The sequence below is a fragment of the Sus scrofa genome, chromosome 9 (assembly GCF_054392235.1).
Source record: "Sus scrofa isolate SSC_HxYL_T2T_F1_AM1 chromosome 9, Sscrofa_HxYL_maternal_Yorkshire_Landrace_v2.0, whole genome shotgun sequence".
Lineage (NCBI taxonomy): Eukaryota > Metazoa > Chordata > Mammalia > Artiodactyla > Suidae > Sus > Sus scrofa.
This window is the reverse complement of record NC_139391.1, coordinates 57,760,175-57,783,971: the sequence shown is the minus strand read 5'-3', so window position 1 is coordinate 57,783,971 and position 23,797 is coordinate 57,760,175. Positions and strand designations below refer to the sequence as shown.

At 50.0% G+C, this 23,797-nt stretch overlaps 1 protein-coding gene across 10 annotated transcripts in view; it reads right to left on the bottom strand.

Annotated features, from left to right (window-relative positions):
• Nucleotides 1-4,101: 4,101 nt before the first annotated feature.
• The window catches only part of LOC110255461 (uncharacterized), a 334,726-nt gene continuing 315,030 nt past the window's right edge, over nucleotides 4,102-23,797 (bottom strand). For 7 of the 10 annotated variants that reach the window (XR_014816770.1, XR_014816776.1, XR_014816768.1 and 4 more), the window contains 3 exons: nucleotides 9,345-9,547; nucleotides 7,974-8,181; nucleotides 4,102-5,777 (listed from right to left, as the gene is read on the bottom strand). Coding sequence is in view for 1 of the 10 variants with exons in the window: in XM_084978383.1 (XP_084834509.1) it covers nucleotides 9,487-9,547 (61 nt within the window). In the remaining 9 variants the exon portion in view is untranslated. Of the gene's footprint in view, nucleotides 5,778-7,110; nucleotides 8,182-9,277; nucleotides 9,548-23,797 lie in introns of those variants that run through there. The other 3 variants (XR_014816767.1, XM_084978383.1, XR_014816769.1) reach the window with 2 other exon arrangements.

Here is a 23,797-nt window from a genome sequence, read left to right as displayed (position 1 = left end):
TGAGAGGGATCTCTTGACTTTCTCTGGGCTCCTAGAATAAAAAGCCCCTCTCCTCCCTTCCCTGGTTAAGCCTGCTGAAACCGCATTGGTTAAGGATGCCATGCAGCTTTGAGGAATAAGCCACGCCCCCAGGTTTCCATGGCATCCCAGGACCTCCTCAAACCCAGTGAGCCTTCAGCGTTGATAATCAGGGCCCACACTTGGGTTTTTCATTCCCTACAGTCTTTTCCATCAGCTCTCCCACTTAATCTTTTCATCATTCCTCTGAGGAATGTAATACTTTACCCATGTATAGGAGCTTATAAACTCCAAGTATTTCATATCCAATATTTTATTTAGATCCTTATAATCACTTTTAAAGGTAATTTGGGAAGTTATTAGTGTCCTCATTTTACTGAAAAAGAAACAAATATGGAGAGTCTGTCTTCTGCTTGTGATCCCTCGCCTCGTTTGTTTCAAGAGGCAACAGCACAGGGATTAAGAGTTACCGTTCTGGCTCACCGGTAACAAACCTGACTAGTATCCGTGAGGACGCGGGTTCCATCCCTGGCCTCACTCAGTGGGTTAAGGATCCAGTGCTGCCGTGAGCTGTGATGTAGGTCACAGATGCAGTTCAGATCCCGTGTTGCTGTGGCTACCGCTCCAATGTGACCCAGCCTGAGAACTTCCACAGGCTGTGGGTACGGCCATAAAGAGACAGAAAAAGAGAAGGAAGGAAGGAAGGAGGGAACGAGGAAGGTCGGACAACAGACAACCAGGTGTGAATCCCAACTTCACCACTGATTAGCTCCGTGTCCTTCCATAAGTGACTTAAAATCTCTGTGCATGAGTTCTCATTCATTAAGTGGGAATAATAATGGTACTGTCCTCAGAATGGGGGAGGGGCTGAGTTACTATATTTAGGACCCTTTGAATAAGCTGCAGCACACAGTTCCTAATAAATGTTTGTCATTGTCACTGGGGAGCCCAAGACCAGGCCTTCCACCCTCCAGCTCAGGGACGTTTCTGCTGCCCCCCGCGGCATCCTCCTCCACATGCAGACTGGACATACGGCGGCCATCCATGTTTCAGTGAAAACTCATCCCAGAGTGCACATCCCCTGGAACTCCAGTTGGTCCTTTCGCCATTAATTCAAGCTGCTTTTCATTGCTCTAAAGCTTTAAAAATGTATAAACCACACACTTTGACCCAGCATCACTGCCAGCCTAAGGGCAGGTGCTCCCACCCTCCTCGGAAAAAGCCCTTCTACTTCAATCTTCAGCCATAAGAAGCCTTAGGTGCCTCGTTGATATGGGGATGCTCGTCACCACCTCCAGGCCTTGCCTTAGGTGGACTGTCCACTGGAACAGTCTCTCTTTTCCTTCCTCATGTCATTGTCATCCGTGCCAGACCAGTCGGTCCTGGACCATTTGTTTCTAGCCCTCTGAGTACTTGTCTTGTCTTTTGCACTTTTCTTACCTACTTTTTGCAAGTCCAGCCTGTGGTGTGTGGGGGCTTGCACTCTCCATGGCACACGGCAAAATGCTCAGGACCCAGTGGGTCCCTAAATAGTGCTCAATCAGAACTGACCAACAGTTTGGGGAACTGCCTCTCTGAGCAGCTGACAGTCACCCCTACCCCTTAGTTGCACGTTCAAGTGTCAGGGGACGTACCCAGATGGCATTCAACAGCACAGTGCCTAAAAAGGGGGGGACCTTTAGGAGCTGTCCCTGGGGAGGGGGGCGGAAGGGAAGAGACCTCTCCCCGTGCTCAGAGCAAGTCGCGCCACGGAGCCCCACAACCCGCCTGCACGCATTGGGGCTCGGGAAACACAGGCCCATCAGCAGCTTGAGGAGCACCCGAACCAGGCGGGACCTTGTTCTTTGGTTAAAAACAAGTGAAGGTCATCTGCCCCCGGGCCACTTGGCACCGTGGTACCGTGACAGAAGGGGTTCCACTTAAAGGGCAGCGCAAATCCAGGGCATTAAAATAACCCGAATGGTGTCGTTTTCTGATCAAATGCCTTTCCCTCTCGGGTTTGTGATTTTTGAGCCTGAGAATGTCTCCCCACAGCTCAGGTTTCCCCACTGCCACCCTGGTCTCAGGCCTGGAATGTGCGTACTGGCCATCGAGGTCTGATGTGACTATGTCACTGTCCTGAAATGGAGAGACATTATCTCATGGCCGGTGGCAGCGGACAGGCACCAGCGTGCTGCTGGCAGGCACGGCTCGAACGCGGGACGGTCCCAGGAGTGTCCCCTATCCCAGCTCTCAGTGACAGATGGCCTGAGGGCCCAGGCTCTGAGCTGCGCCTGGTACCCTGGGGTCCTGCAAATTTTCCCACCTGGGAGAAGCCCAGGGAAGCCTAGACCAAGACGGGAACCGGCTCACTCTTGGACCATCATGTTGGTTTGCAGAAAGGCCACCCCTGGTCAGGACGCCCTTGCGTATCTGGAAGGCTTGGTCAGCATGCAGAGCGCAGCCGTGCACAGGACAAGAGACCTGCACCCAAGGCCAGGCTGACCTCCGTCCTTCCTTAGCTGGGCCCCTGGGCAAGGGCTTCACCCACAGGGCACATGGGCCTGGTGGCCTGTGAGGCCACCATCCCTTCCAGCTCTTGGAGAGGACGAGGCCTCAGGGAACCACCAACCTCCCATGTGCCAGACATGCAGGAGGGCCTGGTCCCTTGGTCAGGATGCTCTTCTGGGCTGAAGAGCAGCCCCTTCTCATGCAGCCTGGGGAGGAGGGCCGGGCGGGCCCTTTCCTCCTGCATCTGCCTGATGCTCACGCACTTCCTGGGCTCTACTATGAGACACTGCTGTGGCTGCTGGGCCAGTTCCCAAATAGGTCTTGCCCACTCAAGCTTCTCCACTGAAAGTGCCTCTTTGCGGCTCTCCCTTTCTTTACAGTCCAGAAGCTGTTCCTCTACTGGGCGAGGTGTCAGAGCAACCACCTCCAGGCCCTGGAGCACCACGAAGCTGCACGGCAGCACAGATCCCACACACAGCTCCCACCACTGGCCTTTATGGCCACACGTTAGCAGGAGCGCGCCTTCTAGGCCCTTCCATGCAGAGACTGTATTTTGTCTCTCAGTGCCCCCACTGCCTGGCAACATGCTCACAGCACTGATGTCCCATCACACTTGGCATCAAACCCTGAGAGGGGATCCAGCGACACAGCCGCATTTCCTGACCCGCGGCCTCCTGACCTTCCTCCCAGACCCAGCTCGCTGGGATCAGACCCTGCCTGGCATGTCTGCTCTGGATGTCCAGGGCTCACCCCCTCGTCCACGGTCTCCCACCAAATGCCACCTTCACAGAGAGGACTTTCCCAACCACGCTTTCTAAAACAGCTTTCCTCATTCCCCAGCCCTCAAGCTGTTTCATTTCTCTTCATGGTACTTAACGCTGGTGGACTGTTGTTACATTTTATCACACTATAGTGTATTACAGATACTGCACATTTTCAGATTTTGGTCATGTGTGACTGACCCCATAAGATGGCCAGCTCCAGAGGGGCCAGGACTGGCTGTATTCCCAGCTTGTCCCCGCAGCAGTGTCGGCAATGCCGGAGGCACGCACTGTTTACTGAATTAATGTGGAGGAAAATGCACGCCAAGGTGAACTCTTCCTTGCAAAGGCAAGACCGTGATGGCTGATCATGTGACAGGCAGGAGATGATATAGGACTTTCTTTTAAAGAACCAATGAGAAGTTCCCTTCGTGGCTCAGTGGTTATTGAACCCGCCTAAGTTCCATGAGGTTGCGGGTTCAATCCCTGGCCTCTCTCAGTGGGTTAAGGATCCGGCGTTGCCGTGAGCTGTGGTGTAGGCTGGCAGCTGCAGCTCTGATTTGACCCTTAACCTGGGAACTTGCATATGCCACGGGGGTGGCCCTAAAAAGCAAAAAAATAAAAATGAAAGAACCAATGAGCATCAGAACTGCAAATGTCCTTGAAAGTTGGTCAACTCCCAGTTGTACAGAGTGGGAAGCAGCCCCAGAGGGGGAAGTGAGCAAATGCTTGTGAAGGTAACGTCTTTGACCTCTAAGAGTTAACCATCCTAGAACAAAGTCTGCTGTGACTGCTAAACTGCACAGATTTGGAGCTATCAATCTTCCGCTGGTTTTGCCTTCAAATCATTTTTATTAGAAAGAAATGAAACAAACAACAGAACAAGGCCAGCAGCATAAAATTTCACCTTCTCATGCCTCCAGGTGTTTGGAGAGACATGACAGCAAAGCAAACTTCTCTACTGATTTTGCCCAGTGTCCCTACTGTAGCCTAGACCTGGCTCAAATACTGGGGCATTGTTTCCACATTCTTCCTAGCCTTTGTGTGTTAGGCAGGACCCTGCACGACTGCTTGCATTTGGAACAGAGGAGATCCAAGCATATGCCCAAAACAAAGCTACACCTGGGGCTCCGGGCCTCTGATTGCCCTTCTCCCCCGTCCCCTGGGGATGCTGACTGTGGCCCCCATAGGTGGACAGGACCTGCTCCGTGCTGTGGGTGAGGGTTTAGTTGCGCTGTGGGTGTGATTCTCATCAGCCACTCTGGATGTGTCTTTTTGAAAAATTCTCCAGAAGATTCTGAGAAGGTCCCAGCCAGTCAAAAGCCTTCTCTCTCAGCTGGTTCTCGAGGGGGGGCTGCCCCCTTGCTCTCCTTGTAAGATTGTGTTTGACAGCAATGCAAACCAACAGTTCAACAGCAATCATTTCTTGGCAGGACAGATTGGCACGAGATGTCCCCAAACAAAACAAGCCTTTCAGGGAAGGACATTGCAAGCTGGGCTTGCGTTCCCAGGCCTCCAAGATACTTCTATAGCTGAGCCCCAGCCAGAGCCATCAGTGGTTGGTCGTCAATAATCCAACATCGTGGAGGGGAGACTCAGGGCGGGGACTGTTCCAGAACAGCTCAAACAAGGGTAACTGGAAATGCCGGACCTCCTGCTGGGGAAAGGCTGTCTACATTCAACGTGCTCTTTCCAGTGGCCTTCTCAGTGACTTTAGTCCAGAAAGAGGTCATCCTAGCACCTCCTTCCTCTCCCTCCACTTCTTTTCACCTCCCAGTTCCTCTCCATCATTCTCCGGAGTTCTTTCCTCACCACCACCGCAGTTTTCATGCCATTGATGCCTGCAGCTGGTTACATCATATGCCTCATCGTCAGCATCCTAAGCTCCTATGAAGCCTTGATTTCTAGGCTTGGTTCCAGCGCAGGCCCACAGCACGAGTCAAACGGCAAAGGTGGAGAAGTCCCCAGGGACCTTCTCAGCCAACCAGGTGGCTTCTGAATTCCCACAAGAGGGCGCCCGAGACCGCCAGAGTCAGGCCACGGCAGCGGCCTCGAGGCCAGGAGGTGGCGCTGTTGCCTCAACCTTGAGCCGAGAGCGGCTCCGGGGGCGCGCTGTCGGTGACCCCAAGGAGGGTGACCTCAGGGGATGCAGGCCTGGCCCAGGAGCAAGGTCAGGCCTCTGCTATCCTGACTCTAGAAAGTTACAGGATTCTCTGGAGGCCTTGAAGGGAGTCGTTCGTTCTTCCTCCCCGCAGCTTCCTCGACCTTCCACGTGTTCACCCAACATAAATAAGACCACAGTCCGTGGGACTAGGGCTGAGGATTCAGGAATAAAAAGGCAAAGCCCTGTGCTGGACGACATCGCTGTGGGCAGGGTGGGAATGGGCCAGGGGAGAGGGGGGCCGACCCAGGTGGACCCCACCAGCCTGGCGGTTCTGAAAGGTCTGATGTGGGCAGACGAGCTGCGGAGGTGGCCTGAAACATGAGTGGCCTCGTGGTCCGCGTGGTCTGGGAAGGAGAGAATCGTTAAGGAATGATTCGTTTACAGGTGTATAAATCTGCTCTCACAGAAGATAATTAAGTAATCCCCAGGGGGAGGGGGAAGAGGGAGACAGCTTTATAAGGTCCACCCGCTGCAGGCTTTACCTGGTCCCATAGTCACCTGCAGGCACTTGGCCGGTCTGTTTCCTCCCAGACCAAGAAATGCCTAGACTTCGTAGGATGAGGATTCGTCAGGCTCTGATATGGAAGGGCAGCCATGCATTTATTTAGCAAGATAAATATGCACATACATGAGTTATGAAGGATAAAAAGTGACGAATTTATAAAGCCCCATGTTGTCATTGAGGCATCAAAACAAAGATACAGGCTCAGGTTTCATAGATAAGAAATATGGGAGTTCCCGTCGTGGCGCAGTGGTTAACGAATCCGACTAGGAACCATGAGGTTGCGGGTTCGATCCCTGCCCTTGCTCAGTGGGTTAAGGATCCGGCGTTGCCGTGAGCTGTGGTGTAGGTTGCAGATGCGGCTCGGATCCCGCGTTGCTGTGGCTCTGGCGTAGGCCGATGGCTATAGCTCTGATTCAACCCCTAGCCTGGGAACCTCCATATGCCGCGGGAGCAGCCCAAGAAATAGCAACAATAACAACAACAACAACAACAACAACAAAGACAAAAGACAAAAGACAAAAAAAAAAATATGGGACCCAGGTCGGTCACAGAGTCCGTAAATGGTGGCACCGCCTTTTCAATCTCCCCTCCTTACCAGAATGCCTGTGGAATTGACCACCCAGCTGGGGAGGTGAAGTTCAGCATCCCTAGTACCAAGACACCAGGTCCCCAGTTTCAGTTTTCACTCTAAAGCCCTTGTCCTGTTCAATGTGAGCACCACAGAGCACTGATGAGCTCAGTGCACTGTGTTCAGGAGAGACTGGTGGGGTTTACATGTGGCTTACTGCCTGAGACACTGTGGCCAGGACAGTAATCAGGCGGCCGAACAAAGCTTTATGGGTGTCTGGGACAAAATCGCAAGCAGGGCTGTCTGTGAGGGACTTGGGGGACCCTTGGTTGAAATGGTATCTTTCCCAGACACTTGGTCTCCAAACAGAAAATGGCTTGAAATTTCATTTTTAAAAGTTTCTGCTCCAGAGACCTCTGGCCAGTGTGTTGGGGTTTATGGAGAGAACGTTTTTAATCAAATCAGTGGACTGGTGTGGTGTGTAAAGATCCCCGGAGGAAGAAAACCCACCAGGGAAGCAGAGAGAAGTGGAATTCCAGCAAAGACAAGTGAGGGATGCCTGGGCTCAATGTCAGGGGCAAGAAGCTAAATCCCACAAGAGGACTGTGATGGGGCAGCCTATAAAAAAATTTTTTTTTAATTTTTTTTAAAAAAGGAAAACAACAACAATAACAAATACAGCAGATAGCAAATAACATGCAAATGGACCATAAAATAACATGTCAATTAGCATCAGAGTTCCAAAAATCTTTGAGTTGTGCACCTGGCAAGACTATCCCTTGGCAGCCCTCCATCTGTGGATGGCAGCACTGAACCCCACAGAGGGGAAGCAACTTGCCCCCATAGAAAAGCTAACATCATCCTGGGCTCACAGGATGTCTGGCCCTGGCTTCGGGGCTCTGCACAAATTAACTCATTTCATCTGCCCAAAGATCTGAGGCATGAAAGATAGGTCTCCCCCATGTTTACAAATGGCGAAGTTGAAGCTTGCAGAGTAACTTGCCAGCTGGTCTTGTTGTTAGGGGCGGAGCCAGGATGCAAGTCCAGGGCCCAGCTCCTAGCCCATCCGTGCCCATCCTCACAGTCACTGGTCCAAGCACTGCACAATCAGTGGCAGAACCAGTGAAGCTCCAAACCCCACTCTTGTTCCTGTCCAACCCACCCTTTCCTGGCCCCACAGTCCCTCAGTCCAGGATGCTCTTGTCCCAGCTCCCCCTGGGAGGGGCCTGAATTCCTTCTCCGACCCCCCCAGATAAAGCAGCATCACCCCTGCCCCAAGCACTGGGTATGTCCACGTTCTTGATTCCCAAATAATAGTTACCACCCCCTGCCTGCTATTCACGTGTCTTCTCCTCTAAAATGCCCTGGCCCTCAGTGCCACGGACCCGGTGCCCAGGACATAGGCGCCTTCCGTGAACATTGCATGAATAAACAGATGAGAAAATGGTAGGAAATGCCCAGGCTCACAGCAGAGATGTCAGCCACTCTGTGCCACACGCTGAGGTCGTCCTTGGCTACTTGTTACTGAGACGGTACCCGGACGTCCAAGCTGGGCCAGATCCCGCCTTCCCTGGAAACGTTCTGATTCTTTCCACCCTCTGAGTTATTGGCAAGATTCATTCCTTAAGGTTTAATATCACATCTCCACGAATCTACTCTCGAACTGTGGGTACTTCTGAAAGAGAGGACAATAGTCAGTGAATTACCAGCCGTTAACACTCCTGCATATACTAAAATAATACGGGTACAACATTTTATATGTACCAGATCCAAACGAAAATATAGCTAGCATGGATGCAGGCCTTAGACACATGAGGCCAACTGCTTCATGTGTTGCATTAATGGCCAAACGTTTCCAGCTCTCTGCCATCCTGGCCCCCGTGGGGACTGTCTTTCCAGACCCTTTGGGACTGGTGTGAGCCTCTCAGGTGTAAGCGAGCCGGCTGCCTGTGTAAGGGCTGGGAGCCTTGGAGTGTCTTTTCCTTTCGGCTCAGTCACCTGGCAATCTCACTGTCCAGGCAAGAAGTGATGACCTGGGGACCCCCACAGCCCCAATCTCTGCACGGGACTCCTTTGAGGTGCTCTGTGCTGTCACTGTTTTGCAGATAAAGAACAGGCTCTGAGTGAGTCAACAATTTCTCGAAGATTACACAGCTCATGAGTGACAGAGCCAGCAATGGAACTCAGGTGTGTCTGAGGCTAGAACACATAACTTTGATCTATTTTGACTCTCTCTTCCAAATCTTTTTTTTTGGGGGGGTGCAGGGCACACTGGCAGCGTATGGAAGTTCCCAGGCTAGGGGTCAAGTCAGAGCCGCAGCTGCTGGCCTACACCACAGCCACCGCAACGCCAGACCCTTAACCCACTGAATGAGGCCAGGGATTGAACCCATATCCTCATGGAGGCTGGTTGGGTTCATAACCCACTGAGCCACAACAGGAACTCCCCAAATCTTTATTCAACAAATAAGGAATAGGAGAATGGGAATCTCAGCTGTTTCCTGGAAAACAAGCTTTGTAAGCCCCCCCCCCCCCGCCCCGCCCCAGCTCTGGGGGGTCAAGGGGGCACTGGTGTCCTGGGAATCCCAGTGATGGAGCAGGGACATAAAGGGGACACTCCACTGACTGTGCTGTCCCCATTCATATTGTCTCTGGTTGAAGAGCTGGGATCCTTGGTCTTCAGTCTGATTGTTTCCCTCTGCAGATGTGTTCATGAGTAAATGAATATGCAGTGAGGTCTTTCTGTGGGCCAGGCACTCTACTGAGCGCACCTGGATGGGGCCAGCACTCCAGCCCTTGCTTTGGGGACCCCAAGGCCGTCCAGCGGATCCCACTCGCCTTCTGTGTCTGAAAAGGAGACGGTCACCACTGCAGAGGAGAACTGGTCCACTGTTTGCTCTGAGAGTCCGTGAGGGTCAAAGCTCAGCTCCATCATGGCCTCTTTGGCCCAGCTTTTGAAACTCCTGTGTGGTTCCATTCCTCATCCGCCCAAAGCTCCACTTGTTTTTGTGGTTTGATTGGTGAAGCGACGGGCAAAGCATCTAAAAGTACAGTAGAGAGATGTGTTTTTGTAAATGTGAAGTTGCATGTCGGGACCAAAGAGACCTTCTGTTTTGACCCTCGTCGTTAGTTTTTAAAGAGACAGGGTGTAAATGTATCTCATTAGGAAAAAAGGAGGGGAGTTCCCATCGTGGCTCAGCAGAAACAAATCTGACTAGCATCTGTGAGGACGCAGGTTCGATCCCTGGCCTTGCTCAGTGGGGTAAGGATCCGGCATTGCTGTGGCGCAGGCCGGCAGCTGTAGCTTCAATTGGACCCCTAGCCTGGGAACCTCCATATGCTGTGGGTGCAGCCCTAAAAAACAAAAACAAAAAATAAAAAATAAAAAAGAGGAAAGGGAGGGGAGTCAGACACTGAAAAGGAGCCACTATAAATCCTGCGGCCAACAAAATTCTTGTGGTCTGACAGCTTTGAAAATAAACCCCAGGACCGCGTGTCATGGTGCCTCCTCCACCTCCCAAGATGAGTTCACGTCGGGGAAGCCCTCGGAGTGCTTCTGAAAAAAGCAAAGCACTCTCGTCATTAGCATTTATGCTGCTAGATTTCATCCTCTTGAGATCCTCAGAGGACTCGTTCCATGATCAGGTGGCTAGTTCTTGCCATGCTGCTTCCAGAACCCAGAAACCAAGTTCTCCAGGTCAGACGGGCTCCTCTTCAGAAGACGTGATGGAGAGATGGTGAGGAGGAGATGGAGGCCAGGGCAGAGGAGGAAGAGGAGAGAGAGGAGAGAAAGAGAAGAACCAAAGGTAACAGCATCTTGAGTCTCTCTTCTGAGATCAAGGCCTTCACTCAGCATCGCATTTGTTTAGAAGAGCAAATGAGGTGTAATTTGTTACCAAAAGCAGATCTTGGAGCGCTCGCTATAAATAGCCTAAAATAATAAGCAAAAGTCTTGCTAGCTCAGGGGAAAAAGGAACCCTGAAAAGAATAAGAACACTGACTGCGAAGAGCAGATGGTTATTATAAAAGTGAGGGGGGGAGTTCCCATCGTGGCTCAGTGGTTAATGAATCCGACTAGGAACCATGAGGTTGAGGGTTCGATCCCTGGCCTTGCTCAGTGGGTTAAGGATCCGGCATTGCCGTGAGCTGTGGTGTAGGTCACAGACACCGCTCGGATCCCGAGTTGCTGTGGCTCTGGCATAGGCCGGTGGCTACAGCTCTGATTCAGCCCCTAGCCTGGGAACCTCTATATGCCACGGGAGCGGCCCAAGAAATGGCCAAAAGACAAAAAAAAAAAAAAAAGTGAGGGGGGTTGAGGAGACACCTGTCCTGCCTGGGACCATCCTGGATGCAGAGGGTTGGAAGTTGGGGTCCCGCAGTCTTTTCACTCATCTGGTCACCAACCCTGCCTGAAACCCCTCTTTCCACAGCTCACCTCTCGCCTTACCTATGGCCAAGATGTTAAACTACTAAAAAATCTCCAAGAAGCTGCCCGCAGCTCCAGAACGGACACACTCCTTCCCTCTGTGTCTTTATGGCACCATCACAAAAGCCACAGTTCACAAGCAGCAAGGTGGTCACTTGCTTTCCACTGAAATGTGTTTCTCTTTGATAGCCTTTCAACCACCCAAAGGCTGGACTCACCTTACAGGTGAATACCTGATATCCAGGTAAACAAATGTTTGCCTTGAGAAAACCCTATTTTATTTACCACTAAATATCAAACTTTTCTTGAAATACCCCCATGTGTCCCAAACTACACGGAGGTGACAGAAAGTTCTGAGGATCTGCATCACAAAAGGACAGCATGGCAGCCTCCTGCCCACTGTTTACACCCTCCACTAACGTGGTGCCTGAGGTTTGCCCCATGAAACATCAGTTCCTCTGGGTTAAGTAAGACAGGTTTCTTCTCCCACCTACAACCTGCCCAGACTGTCTTGCAAAGACTTATTTTTGTCCTGCTTCCAGATGACTGGCCCCAGCTCATAGCCTGACCCCTGCCCTGAAGTCTGGCTGAGATAACAGACCTGGCTATGCTCATCGATGATAAAGTCTCATTTGTAAGGGTGTCAGGGTTCTCAAAGCCATTCTCTTCTTCCTCTTCTTGTTCCTGTTCTTGTTTTTCTAGTTCTTCTTTTTTCTTTTTAGAGCCTCACCCAAGGCATATGGAAGTTCCCAGGTTAAGGGGTCCTATCAGAGCTACTGCAGCCACAGCAATGTGGGATCTGAATTTCATCTGCAACCTACACCACAGCTCATGGAAACACTGGATCCTTAGCCCACTGAGCAGGGCCAGAGATCAAACACACATCCTCATGGATATGAGTCAGTTTCGTTCCCACTGAGCCACAGTGGGAACTCCCAAGGCAGTCTCTTCTTAAGGGACTCAGTCCCAAAGGAACTTGAGCGGAAGTTTTGCTGCTATTGGTCTCTCTGTGTTTGGGACAGGGAAGGCCAGTCGTCTCACAAAAACTAAGTCACTAGGAATTGTTGCTGTGCTGGGCGGAATACAAATTTCCTGCCACAGTGTCTGTGCAGGCTCTGGGAGATGAATGCATGGATGCAGGTGGTTCTATGAAAACATGTTCCCAGCCGAGCCCCATGGGGAAGTGGGGGACTGGGAGCCACGGTGGGTACCTTTATGGAGAGAAAGAGCTTAAGGGCTCACTGAAGGATGGGTGGTAGAAAGATCGGAAAGTGGTGTATCCTGGGGTGGGGGAGGGGAGGTTTAAATGACCAGCGGGAAAGAGGGGCTTCTTTGTGGGGAAGGGGGAAGGCATCGGAGCTCCGAGAGAGAGGTCTTGAGAATAAATATCCAGGACCTCACTTAAAAAGCCAAGGAGTCAGCCATACAATGAGACACCAACATCAAATGCTTTCACTGACATGTGGAATCTGAAAAAAGGACAGACTGAACTTCTTTGCAGAACAGAAACTCACAGACTTTGAAAAACTTATGGTCTCCAGAGGAGACAGTTTGGGGGGTGGGGGATGTGCTTGGGTTGTGGGATGGAAATCCTGTGAAATTGGATTGTGATGATCATTATACAACTACAGATGTGATAAAAATCATTGAGTAATTAAAAAAAAAAAAAGCCAAGGAGATATTCTGATGACCTTTGGCCGAGAAGAAGAACAATGCAAGAAAGTATTTATAAACTCAACCCTGACATGAAATTGTATCATTTGGGGCTGAATTTGTTTGGAATGTTCTGCCTTTTGGCTCTCTTTCATTTATAATCCAAGAACATCTTGTGAAACATTTTGAACCCGGGTTTAAGATGCACATGAAGCACAACCGAGTGTGGAAAAGAATAACTGTGCACAAATCTGAACAAGAAATCACTTAAAATTGTTCAATGAATCCCCAACCGGAACTGTGGGTGAAAGGGCAGAACCAGTATATGCTGTGTGTGCTCGGCACGGTGCCTGCAGCTCCGATTCGACCCCTAGCCTGGGAACCTCCACATGCTGCACGTGCAGCCCCAAAAAGACAAAAAAAAAAAAAAAAAAAAAAAAAAAAAGGATGCTTGCTTGTCCTTCTGCAGACCAAGCTAAGCTCCGAGCCTCTGAGGAAGCATCTGTTTCATTTACCACTGTCTCCCCAGCCCAGGGAAGGCACTAGCTTTTAAGCTTCTTGTTTGAAATAATAACAGACTTAAAGAAAAGGTACAGGAATAAAGCAAAATCACCATATATCTTTTTTTTTGCTATTTCTTGGGCCACTCCTGCGGCATATGGGGGTTCCCAGGCTAGGGGTCTAATCGGAGCTGTGGCCGCCAGCCTACGCCAGAGCCACAGCAACGCAGGATCCAAGCCGTGTCTGCAACCTACACCACAGCTCACGGCAACGCCGGATCGTTAACCCACTGAGCAAGGGCAGGGACCGAACCCGCAACCTCATGGTTCCTAGTCGGATTCGTTAACCACTGCGCCACGACGGGAACTCCCACCATATATCTTTCACCTAACCCCCCTTATGTTAAAATCTCATAAAATCATCGTAAAATGATTAAAAGGAGGATATTATCATGGATCCAATACATTCAAGTAACCTATAGACCTTATTTGAATTTCACCAATTTTTCCACTGTGATGTTGTGATTTATTATACAAAATACATGGAGTTCCCTTTGTGGCTCAGTGGTTAACAAACCCAACTAGGATCCATGAAGATGTGGGTTCTATCCCTGGCCTCGCTCATCGGGTTGGGGATCCAGCGTTGCTGTGAGCTGAGGTGTAGGTTGAGGATGCGGCTCGGATCCCACATTGCTGTGGCCGTGGCCTAGGCCAGCAGCTGTAGCTTTGATTTGACCCCTAGCCTGGGAACCTCCATGTGCCTCGGATGCAGCCCTGAGTATATACTTGGTCTTGGTCCCCATACCCAGCGCAGAGCTCCTAAAACCCTTGGAATTTTCTGCTATGAAAGCATAAAGTTGCCTTTTGTTGTGTTAATGAGGTGACATTTGGAAAGCCCATAGGTCACCTAAGGATGGAGACTGGTTGCCAGGGAAACCAAACTTATGATTAGAGCGTTGTCCATCCCCTAACTCCACGGAGGAGAGGGGGGCTGGAGATCCCCGACAACCAGTGGTTTAATCCATCATGCCTCTGTAATGAAACCTCCATAAAAACCGCAGAAGGATGGGTGAGGACAACCTCCAGGCCGATGAACATGTGATCTGGGGAGAGTGGAGCATGCAGAGGGTGGCTGGCTGTTTCCCCACACCTCACCTGATGCATCTCTTCCCCCTGGCTGCGCCTGAGTTATATCCTTCCGTGAATTGTTCCTGAGTTCTGGGAGCCACTCTAGCAAATCAATGGAACCCCAGGAGGGGGTCCCGGGAGACTTCAGGAGCATGGGTGACAACCTGGACTTGTAATTGGCATCCGAAGTGGGTGGGGAGTCTTGCAGGACCGAGCCCTTAACCTGTGGGATCCAGTGCTATCTCCAGGGGGACAGTGTCAGAATTGAATTCATTGCTTGGTGGTGTGGAGAAAAACTCACATTTCAGAATCTGTGTCAGAAGCAGACCCACGGATGTCCTTGTTCTCACCAGGACCCAGGCCAGGATCCCACACTGCATTTAGCCATCACATCTCTGCCTCCACCAGCCTGCGAGATGGTTTCTCAGTCAGCCTTTGACACCTTTGAAGAGTTCTGGTTAGTTATGTTTCACTATATTCCTCACTTTGGGGCTGCCTGGTATTTTCTCGGGGTCAGAGGGAAGGTGTGCTTTTTTGTCAAGCATACAACAATATCCTTCTTAGCACATCCTCTCAGTGGTCCGTGATGTTCACGTGACATCGAGGTGACGTAAACTGTGATCACGTAATCGAGTGCCGTCTGCCGGTTTCTCCTCTAGAAAGTTGCTGTTTTCCCCGTTTAATTAGTTAATACTGTATGAGGAGCTACTTGAAGATCATGAAGTAGTAGTTCCCATCTTGGTGCAGCAGAAACAAACCTGACTAGGAACTGTGAGGTTGTGGGTTCGATCCCTGGCCTTGCTCAGTGGGTTGAGGATCCGGCATTGCCGTGAGCTGTGGTGTAGGTTGAAGACACGGCTTGGATCCTGCATTGCTGTGGCTGTGGCATAGGCCAGCAGCTGTAACTCCTACTTGTCCCCTAGCCTGGGAACCTCCATATGCCATGGGTGCGGTCCTAAAAAGCAAAAAAAAAAAAAAAATCACTAAGTAGTTTTGAATAAATCAAGGCATGTTGGAACAAAGGGCTGAACCTGAAGGAAAGACAATTAAAGGCATTGTAAATATAAGTTCTACACCTGCATTCAAAAAGCACAGCCTGAGGATAAAACAGAGCAAACAAGATGATAAACAGACAAGTGAAAAGCCACCATCTGAATCATGCTGAGAGGAGAGGAGCCTGGTAACATGTGCACATCTCCACCATCAAGTCTCTACTTTGTTTTGTCTGTTTGTTTTTTCTTTTTAGGGCCACACCCGCGGCATATGGAGGTTCCCAAGCTAGGGGTCCAATCGGAGCTACAGCTGCCAGCCTACGCCATAGCCAAAGCAACGCCAGATCCGAGCCACAACTGCGACCCACACCACAGCTCACAGCAACGCCCGATCCTTAACCCTCTGAATGAGGCCAGGGATTGAACCTGCAACCTCATGGTTCCCAGTCAGATTCGTTTCCACTGTGCCCCGAGGGGAACTCCAAGTCTCTACTTTGTATTGTGTGTTTTTCACAAGCAATTAAAGTGCTTTGTATGAGTGAGGTGATGCAACTAATTTCCACTGTGTGCTGGAGCAAATCCCTGTGGAAGAGGTGATTCCTCTCTGCCAACAAACTAATTCCACTCAGAGAGGTAAGAAAACAGATTCTGACCTGCTGGGAAAGGCTGAAAGGATAAAGATGCCCACATGTTAAAAGGCAACGCTCAGGGAAGTGCAGATTGTTCTGGTCTGCTGGGGCTGCCGTGCACAACTCCACAGACCAGGCAGCCTCCACCACAGACATTTGTTTCTCATACTTCTGGAGGCAGCAAGTCCAAGATCAAAGTGGCTGACAGGGTCCCTGGTGAGGGCTCTCCTCCTGGTTTGTAGATGGTCACCCACTAGCTGTGTCCTCACATGAACCAGAGAGAGTGCTCTGGTCTCTCCTGATAAGGTCACTGATCCTATCAGATCAGGCCCCACCCTTCTGACCTCATTTGACCTATAAATAAACCTATCTCCAAATACAGTCCCATTGGGATTTGGGGCTTCCACATCTGTGGAATCTGGGGTGAGGCTATTGCTTTTTTTTCTTTCTAGGGCTACACCCATGGCATATGGAGGTTCCCAGGCTAGGAGTCGAATTGGAGCTACAGCTGCTGGCCTACACCACAGCCACAGCAACACAGGATCTACAACCTACATCACAGCTCACGGATCCTTAACCCACTGAGCGAGGCCAGGGATCGAACCCACAACCTCATGATTCCTAATCAGATTCGTTTCTGCTGCACCACAACTCTCCACACCCCAAATTTAAAGGAAGGTGTGAGGCCAGGGTTATTTTCTGCTTGCATTAGCCAGTCACCCACTTCCAAATGATAAGAGAGATTAAGAATCCATTAGGAGGGGAGTTCCCGTCATGGCACAGTGGTTAATGAATCCGACTAGGAACCATGGGGTTGCAGGTTCAATCCCTGGCTTTGCTCAGTGGGCTAAGGATCTGGCGTTGCCATGAACTGTGGTGTGGGTCGTAGACGCAGCTCGGATCCTGCGTTGCTGTGGCTCTGGTGTAGGCCGGCAGCTACGGCTCCGATTGGACCCCTAGCCTGGGAACCTCCATATGCCGTGGGATGCGGCCCTAGAAATGGCAAAAAGACACACACACACACACACACACACACACAAAAAAAAAAAAAAAAAAAAGAATCCATTAGGAGGGAGCAAAGAAGGTAAGTTTTCTCTAGAAAAAAACTTGGAGCTAAAGTGCCCTCCTAATTCTTGGACGCTCAGGCCAGCTTTAAAGAAGCTCCCACTGGCCTTGACAAATGTCCCTGGAATTAGGGGAGGGCGTGGAAGAAATTCTCAGGGAAAGAGGGCATCCCTGGCTTGGAGTGGGCAGGGGCGTGTTGGCAGAACAGAACGAAGCAAAAGCTGTATTGAAGTGAGCTGTACCCAATGCAGGAGGGAAAGACATTTTCTGAGGTCCAAATATGGGCCCCAAGGGAGAGCCCAGCCATGAAGCAGCTTGAGAACCTCTCTATCTAAGGGGCGCACCTAAGCAGGGGGTGCAGGTGGGTGACCTCAGCAGAAGACCAAGGTGAATCGCCAGTCACAGCCTGGGAGGGCATCCTAAGCAGCCAGCCAAGACAGGCCACACCCACACCAGAAACTGCAGCTGAATATACCCCCTCCTCCACCCTGGGGGAGGAGGGTCTCGAAGGAACCTGGAGAGAAGCCCCCAGAGAGGAAGAGACAGCCTTGGGGTCTCAGCACAGAGGCTGCTTGTGGCCCATTTCACCTGTACTCATCACGCAGGGAAGACCTTTTCTGTCACCACCTTGCTCCCGCAAAGAGCCGATGTGACATGAAGTGTGGGAAGGACAGGAGCACAAAGAAGGGACACAGGTCTCTGCAGGCTCCCAGCCCCCAGGCCTGGCAGGGGAGGCAAAGGCGGCCGTGAGAAGAGAAGTTGGAATTTGAGGAAAGACTGAATCAGACTTTGACATATGAAAAATGACTTGAATAGTCTATGGCTCTGCAGGAAGGAAGAAGGAACTGAAAAAGAATTAAACACCAAGTGGAAGGGAAAATGTCCCTTCCGTTTGCACTCAACCACGTCCAGCCATTCAGAAATGAAATGAGACAATTATTCACAGGTGTGCTTACCTGTCCAGCCAGGTGGGGCCAGGCACCAAAATGCTCACGTGGCTCAGTGCTCTGCTGGCACCGTCTTGAAATTCCTAATAATTTTTAACAGGGATCCATTTTGCACTGGACCCTGCAAATCACCTATAAGCAAGGACTTAGCTGTGTTCTTTTAACCCCATAGGGTACAGCAGGTCCAAACGGTGGAAGGTAGAACGAAACAGCTTTAAGCTCAATATTCGTTCTCAAAACGCAGGGCTGCCCAAGTTGGAATTGGCTATGTGAATAGATAAGGCTTCTGATCACCAGAATTCCCACCGCGGAGGAGGGTCAGGTACTCAGCAGAAATACAAGAGACACAATTCAAGCTTTGGACTCCGTGGCCTCCCACATCCCGTCCAACCCTGAGATTATCGAGTTCTTTGATGAATGAATCTCCTCTGCGATGTCTACCAACTTCACCAGGACGAGAACTCCCTGGAGTAGCGATCAGGTAAGAGCATTTTTTTGGGTGGGGGGTCTTTTTTTGCCATTTCTAGGGCCGCTTCCCTCGGCATATGGAGGTTCCCAGGCCAGGGGTCAAATCAGAGCTGTAGCCACTGGCCTACACCAGAGCCACAGCAACGTGGGATCCAAGCAGCGTCTGCGACCCACACCACAGCTCACGGCAATGCCGGATCCTTAACCCACTGAACAAGGCCAGGGATGGAACCCGCAACCTCGTGGTTCCTAGTCGGATTCGTTAACAACTGAGCCATGATGGGAACAGGTAAGAGCATTTTTAAGTCCAGCCTATAACCCCTTCGTGGTTGGGAGTTTTACCGATTCCCTGGGTTTCTGTCCAAATCGTGAGCTGTCACTTTCCCTTGTGGGAACACTGTTGCCATGCCTCACTGTATTTTTGATCATCGTCAGTTGGAGCTTGTGATGCCGGGCACGCTGTGACTTCTAGCTTCTAAGAAAAAGGCCTAAAATGTCTCAGAAAGGGTCTTGGGTTTAAAGCCACTTTCATTTGTCATCATGTTGATAAGAAAACATAAACTGACCTAACAGGTATTGATTAAATGTAACAGCAAAAAGCTGTGCGTGTATTTTGTGTTTTGTTTTGTTTTTTGTCTTTTTGCCTTTTCTAGGGCTGCTTCCCGTGGCATATGGAGGTTCCCAGTCTAGGGGTCCAATCGGAGCTGTAGCCACCAGCCTACGCCAGAGCCAAGGCAACGCCAGATCCAAGCCGCGTCTGCAACCTGCACCACAGCTCACGGCAACGCCGGATCCTTAACCCACTGAATGAGGCCAGGGATGGAACCCGCAACCTCATGGTTCCTAGTCAGATTCGTGAACCACTGAGCCACGGCGGGAACTCCTGTACGTGTATTTTGGTTTTGATCATCGTTATTGTTATTCGTGGAGACCAAGGAGTCTGGTGCTTTCTGAGCTCCTCTACAGATAACTTCTCAGAGGCCACCTTCATGGTGCGGGAAGGATGGAAACTCCAGTCCAGAGACGCACTGTGGCCCCGCCGTCGAGGGCCATGCTGGGACCAGGAACCGACAGGAAACGGGTGACACGGTCGCGCTCGGTAACCCCCTCTCCCTGCAGACTCGCTGCTCCTACATATTGGAAAACTTTGAGCTTCTTTCAAACCATATCTTGGCCTTGACCTTTCGAGCGTTTAGCCCGGCTACAATGGAGTCTATGTATCTCACACCCTCGGTGCAGGCCCCCTAATTATAGCCATCTGTTAAGCTGTCAGGAAGAAATGTCCTGCTCAATCACGTCTTTATCGGACTCCGGTTGCCAGTGGGGTCAAGAGAGGCGTCAAGTCTGACCTGCCCAGAGCCCCTGTCCTGTGCTGGTCCCCACGCTCACTGGGGCCTTTGTGATGGGGTCAGCCAGACAGCCACCTGGGGGCCCCAGCTGAGGCCCTTCCGCTGCTCTGCGCAGACAGGGCGGAGCCAAGGGGACAATGGGACTGACTCAGGGAGGACCTTCTCTTTGGGGAGTTTTGTGCCCAGGAGTTGCACAGGGCTGTCAAAGTCCTAAACTGCAAATGAGACTCTACTGAACAGGCAGGACTCTGGTGTCCGGGAAAAACAATTCTTCAGTTTGGACCTGCTCTCAGAGAATGTGGCCTCAAAGGCGTCACCACGGCCAAGGAGCTCCACAAGTCATCGGTCACACCCTTTACTTTACAGATCAGTGCAGCAGTGACCAAGGGCCTTGGCTTTGACTTTCACTGCTGAGTCCTGTGTTCTTGGGTTTCAGGTGAGTGATATTTTAAAGTGAGCTCCATACAATGAGAGAAACACATCCAGGGCTGTTCATAGGTGGTTATTCACTGGTTATTTCAGGCAAGTATGTTTTCGCCCTCACATGAGATGATAGGGTTTCTCCAGGATGCTTATTTCTTCCTTCCTCCCCATAGAAAAGTACTCGCAGAGTTCCCACTGTGGGGCCGTGGAAATGAATCCGACTAGTAACCATGAGGTTGCGGGTTTGATCCCTGGCCTCACTCAGTGGGTTAAGGATTCGGCATTGCCATGAGCTGTGGTGTCGGTTGCAGACACAGCTCAGATCTGGCATTGCTGTGGCTGTGGCTGTGGCCAGCAGCTGTAGCTCCAATTAGACCCCTAGCCTGGGAACCTCCATATGCCAAGGGTGTGGCCTTAAAAAAAAAAAAAAAGAGTGCTAGCAAAGAAAGTGCTCCCAAGTATTTGCTGAGTGAGTTCGTGTTATTTTCCCATTTTTCTCCTTGAGTGTTTTTGTCTTCTCCCTACACAGATGATCCACGCTAAGTGCAAGTTACAATAGAATCCTACATCTTTTTTTTTTTTTTTTTTTTTTTTTTTGTCTTTCTGCCTTTTCTAAGGCCATTCTCCGCGGCATATGGAGGTTCCCAGGCTAGGGGTCCAATCGGAGCCATAGCCACCAACCTACACCAGAGCCACAGTAACACCAGATCCAAGCCGCGTCGGTGACCTACACCACAGCTCACAGCAACGCCAGATCCTTAACCCACTGAGCAAGGCCAGGGATCGAACCCGCAACCTCATGGTTCCTAGTCAGGTCCATTAACCACTGCGCCACCACGGGAACCCCTAGAATCCTACATCTTAACTGCTCCTCCTGCCTCCCCATTTAAAAGATAAGAACTCCGAGCTCCAGAGAAGAGACATCACTTGCACAAGATCACGCTGCAGTGTATGATATCCAGGCTCACTTCCAGCTCATGGCAGTGTTCTTCCCACAATTCCAAGTGCAGTCACATTGTAACAGATCCACATGGGAGGGCACAAAGGAAACCTCAGAATACACCCGGAACTGGTAACTTTGTCATTGTTATTAGTCATAATTTGCAGAGCTGTTAGAGTTTACAATTGGGTTAAGGATCCGTTGCCGTGAGCTGTGGTGTAGGTTGCAGATGCGGCTCGGATCCCATGTTGCTGTGGCTCTGGCATAGGCTGGCGGCTACAGCTCCAATTGGACCCCTAGCCTGGGAACCTCCATATGCCATGGGAGCGGCCTTAGAAAAAGCAAAAAAAAAGACCCCCCCCCCAAAAAAAAAGACAAAAAAAAAAGAGTAAACATTTAGCAGTTTCTTGCATGCCTTTGTTAAACAAAACCGTGGTCTATGCCTCACATGTGCATTTTTACCTGCACAAGAGGAATTCTGCCATAGACTTTGCTCGGCTCTTGGCTTTCCCCACTTAATAGCATTATTGAGAGATCCTCCTCCACCAGCACATGCTGGACCACTTCATGCCTTTTAATTTATTTGTTTATTTATTTTTGGCCACACCCATGTGGAAGTTCCCAGGCCAGAGATCGAACCCTTGCCACAGCAGTGACCAAAGCCACAGCAGTGACCACACCATATCCTTGACCCACTGAGCCACCAGGGAACTCCCACTTCATGCTTTTTAAAAGGCACACGGATATACCACTGCTTATTTAACCAGTCCCCTACTGATGGTCATTTGAATTGTTTCCAGCTTTATGCTAAGAGGGGTCTATTTTTAATGAGCTCCCCTGGAGAATTTTAAGTAACTAATGACATCAGATAGGGCTTTTGGAATCACCAATGGTTTTATACCCTTATTTGACCAAAATAATTTTTTAGCAAAACTGAAATCTAGCGAAGTTTGGGAGCTTCTATTCTTTTTTTCCCTTCTTTTCACAGCTGCACCTGAAGCATATGGAAGTTCCCAGGCTAGGGTCCAATCAGAGTTGTAGCCTCTGGCCTACACCACAGCCACAGCAATGAGGGATCCAAGTCACATCTGTGACCTACACCACAGCTCATGGCAACACCAGATCCTTAATCCACTGAGCAGGGCCTGGGAACGAACCTGGGTCCTCATGGACACTATGTCGGGTTCTTAACCTGCTGAGCCACAACAGGAACTCCAGAGCTTAGGGACAAAAATGACCAGTAGAACCTGGTGTCCCTGAGTCCTTTTCCACCAGTTATTCCAGTGTGCTCAGGCCATGCAGGCACTGGGCGCCCTGGCTTTGGCGCTTTGTAGAAGTCGGTCACCACCACCAAGCTCATCTCCAGGAAACATCCAACATCTGGCCCAACAGAATCTGTTAAAAGAACTGATTCATCCAAAGATTCTCTTCGTGGTTTAAATTTTACTAGCCCAAAGATGACTGAGTTAAACTTCCCATTTCGGTGGATGAACCCAGTTGCTTTGACTAAAGACGTAATTCAATAAAAACTTAATATTCTCATAAAATCAAATATTCTCTCATTCCCCAGTGAGATCCCCAACATGTTAGATTTCTTTTGCAGATAATGTAAAATGGGTTGTTTTACCTAAACTAACCCCATTATGCCTTTAAAAATACATTATTATTTAAATGTTAAATTTTCTTTTATTCTGCACATCTACAAAAGAGTAATCACAGTGTTTCTGGGAAAGAAAGAGCTGATGGGGATTTTAGAACATTCATTCAGGAATTAGGAACAAAAACCAGATTGGGGTCATACATGTGGAGCTCATGACTGGTCCTGGGCAGTGGCTCCCTCTGAAAATAGTTACAGCATGAGGAAAAGGGGGCATTTAGGACAAGGACTTTCTAGGGGCGAGAATCCGAAAGCTGACTTTTCAGACAAAGTGCTTTTTGCTTGTTTGTTGTAAAGAAACAAGTAGAATTTCTTCATTAAATAGTAAACCCAAAGTTCCCAATTGGCTTTCAACCACAGAATGAACAATAGCTGCCACGCATCAAGCCCCGCTCTGCAGGCACTGTTCTCCCTCTTCACACGATCACGTTATACACTTTAGAACAGTTGAAGAGCCCAAGAGAAATATTCGGCAACTTCTGGGCCAATTTCTTAACGACTTCCTAACAATTGCCATGTGCTCACAGGGTGTGTGCCCGCCAGTCTTAGGGTTACATGGGGTAGTTTGAAAAGAGAGGAGCAAAATTTCAGGGCACCAGTGGTCATCCATCATTCCTTCTGGATCATCAAGGGGACATGAGAAGGTCATCTACATCATGTCTTGGACCAGAAGATGGACGCTCCCATCCCAAGGGGTCCTGTCTCCACCCTTGTGTGGCTTTGGCATCAGTGAGGGCATTGTGGGCAGGCTGAGGCTGGCTGGTTTCTCGATGTTAACCTCAACCTTGCCCTTGGACCCTCCTGGCCCGCTCTCTTCTTTAGAGCCTGGGAAAATCCCTTCTGTTTCTCCCCTTCTTTCTGCCGATGGTCCTAGAGCACCGTTTATCTCACCTTTCAGGTGGTGTTTGTCTTTGGTGCTTTTCTATTCTCTTTCCAATCTGATGCTAAGTTTCTAACTTTATTCCTTTCTTCCAAGTGAGTTTTAAGGTTATTTTCTTAACTACCAGTCTGAAAAGAGAATTTTAGAGGGCCAGGAATTCCACTGTACTCTGTGTTTGGCTTTCAAATTGAAAGGAAAAAAAAAATTGCTGGGTACAAACACCATATCTGTTAT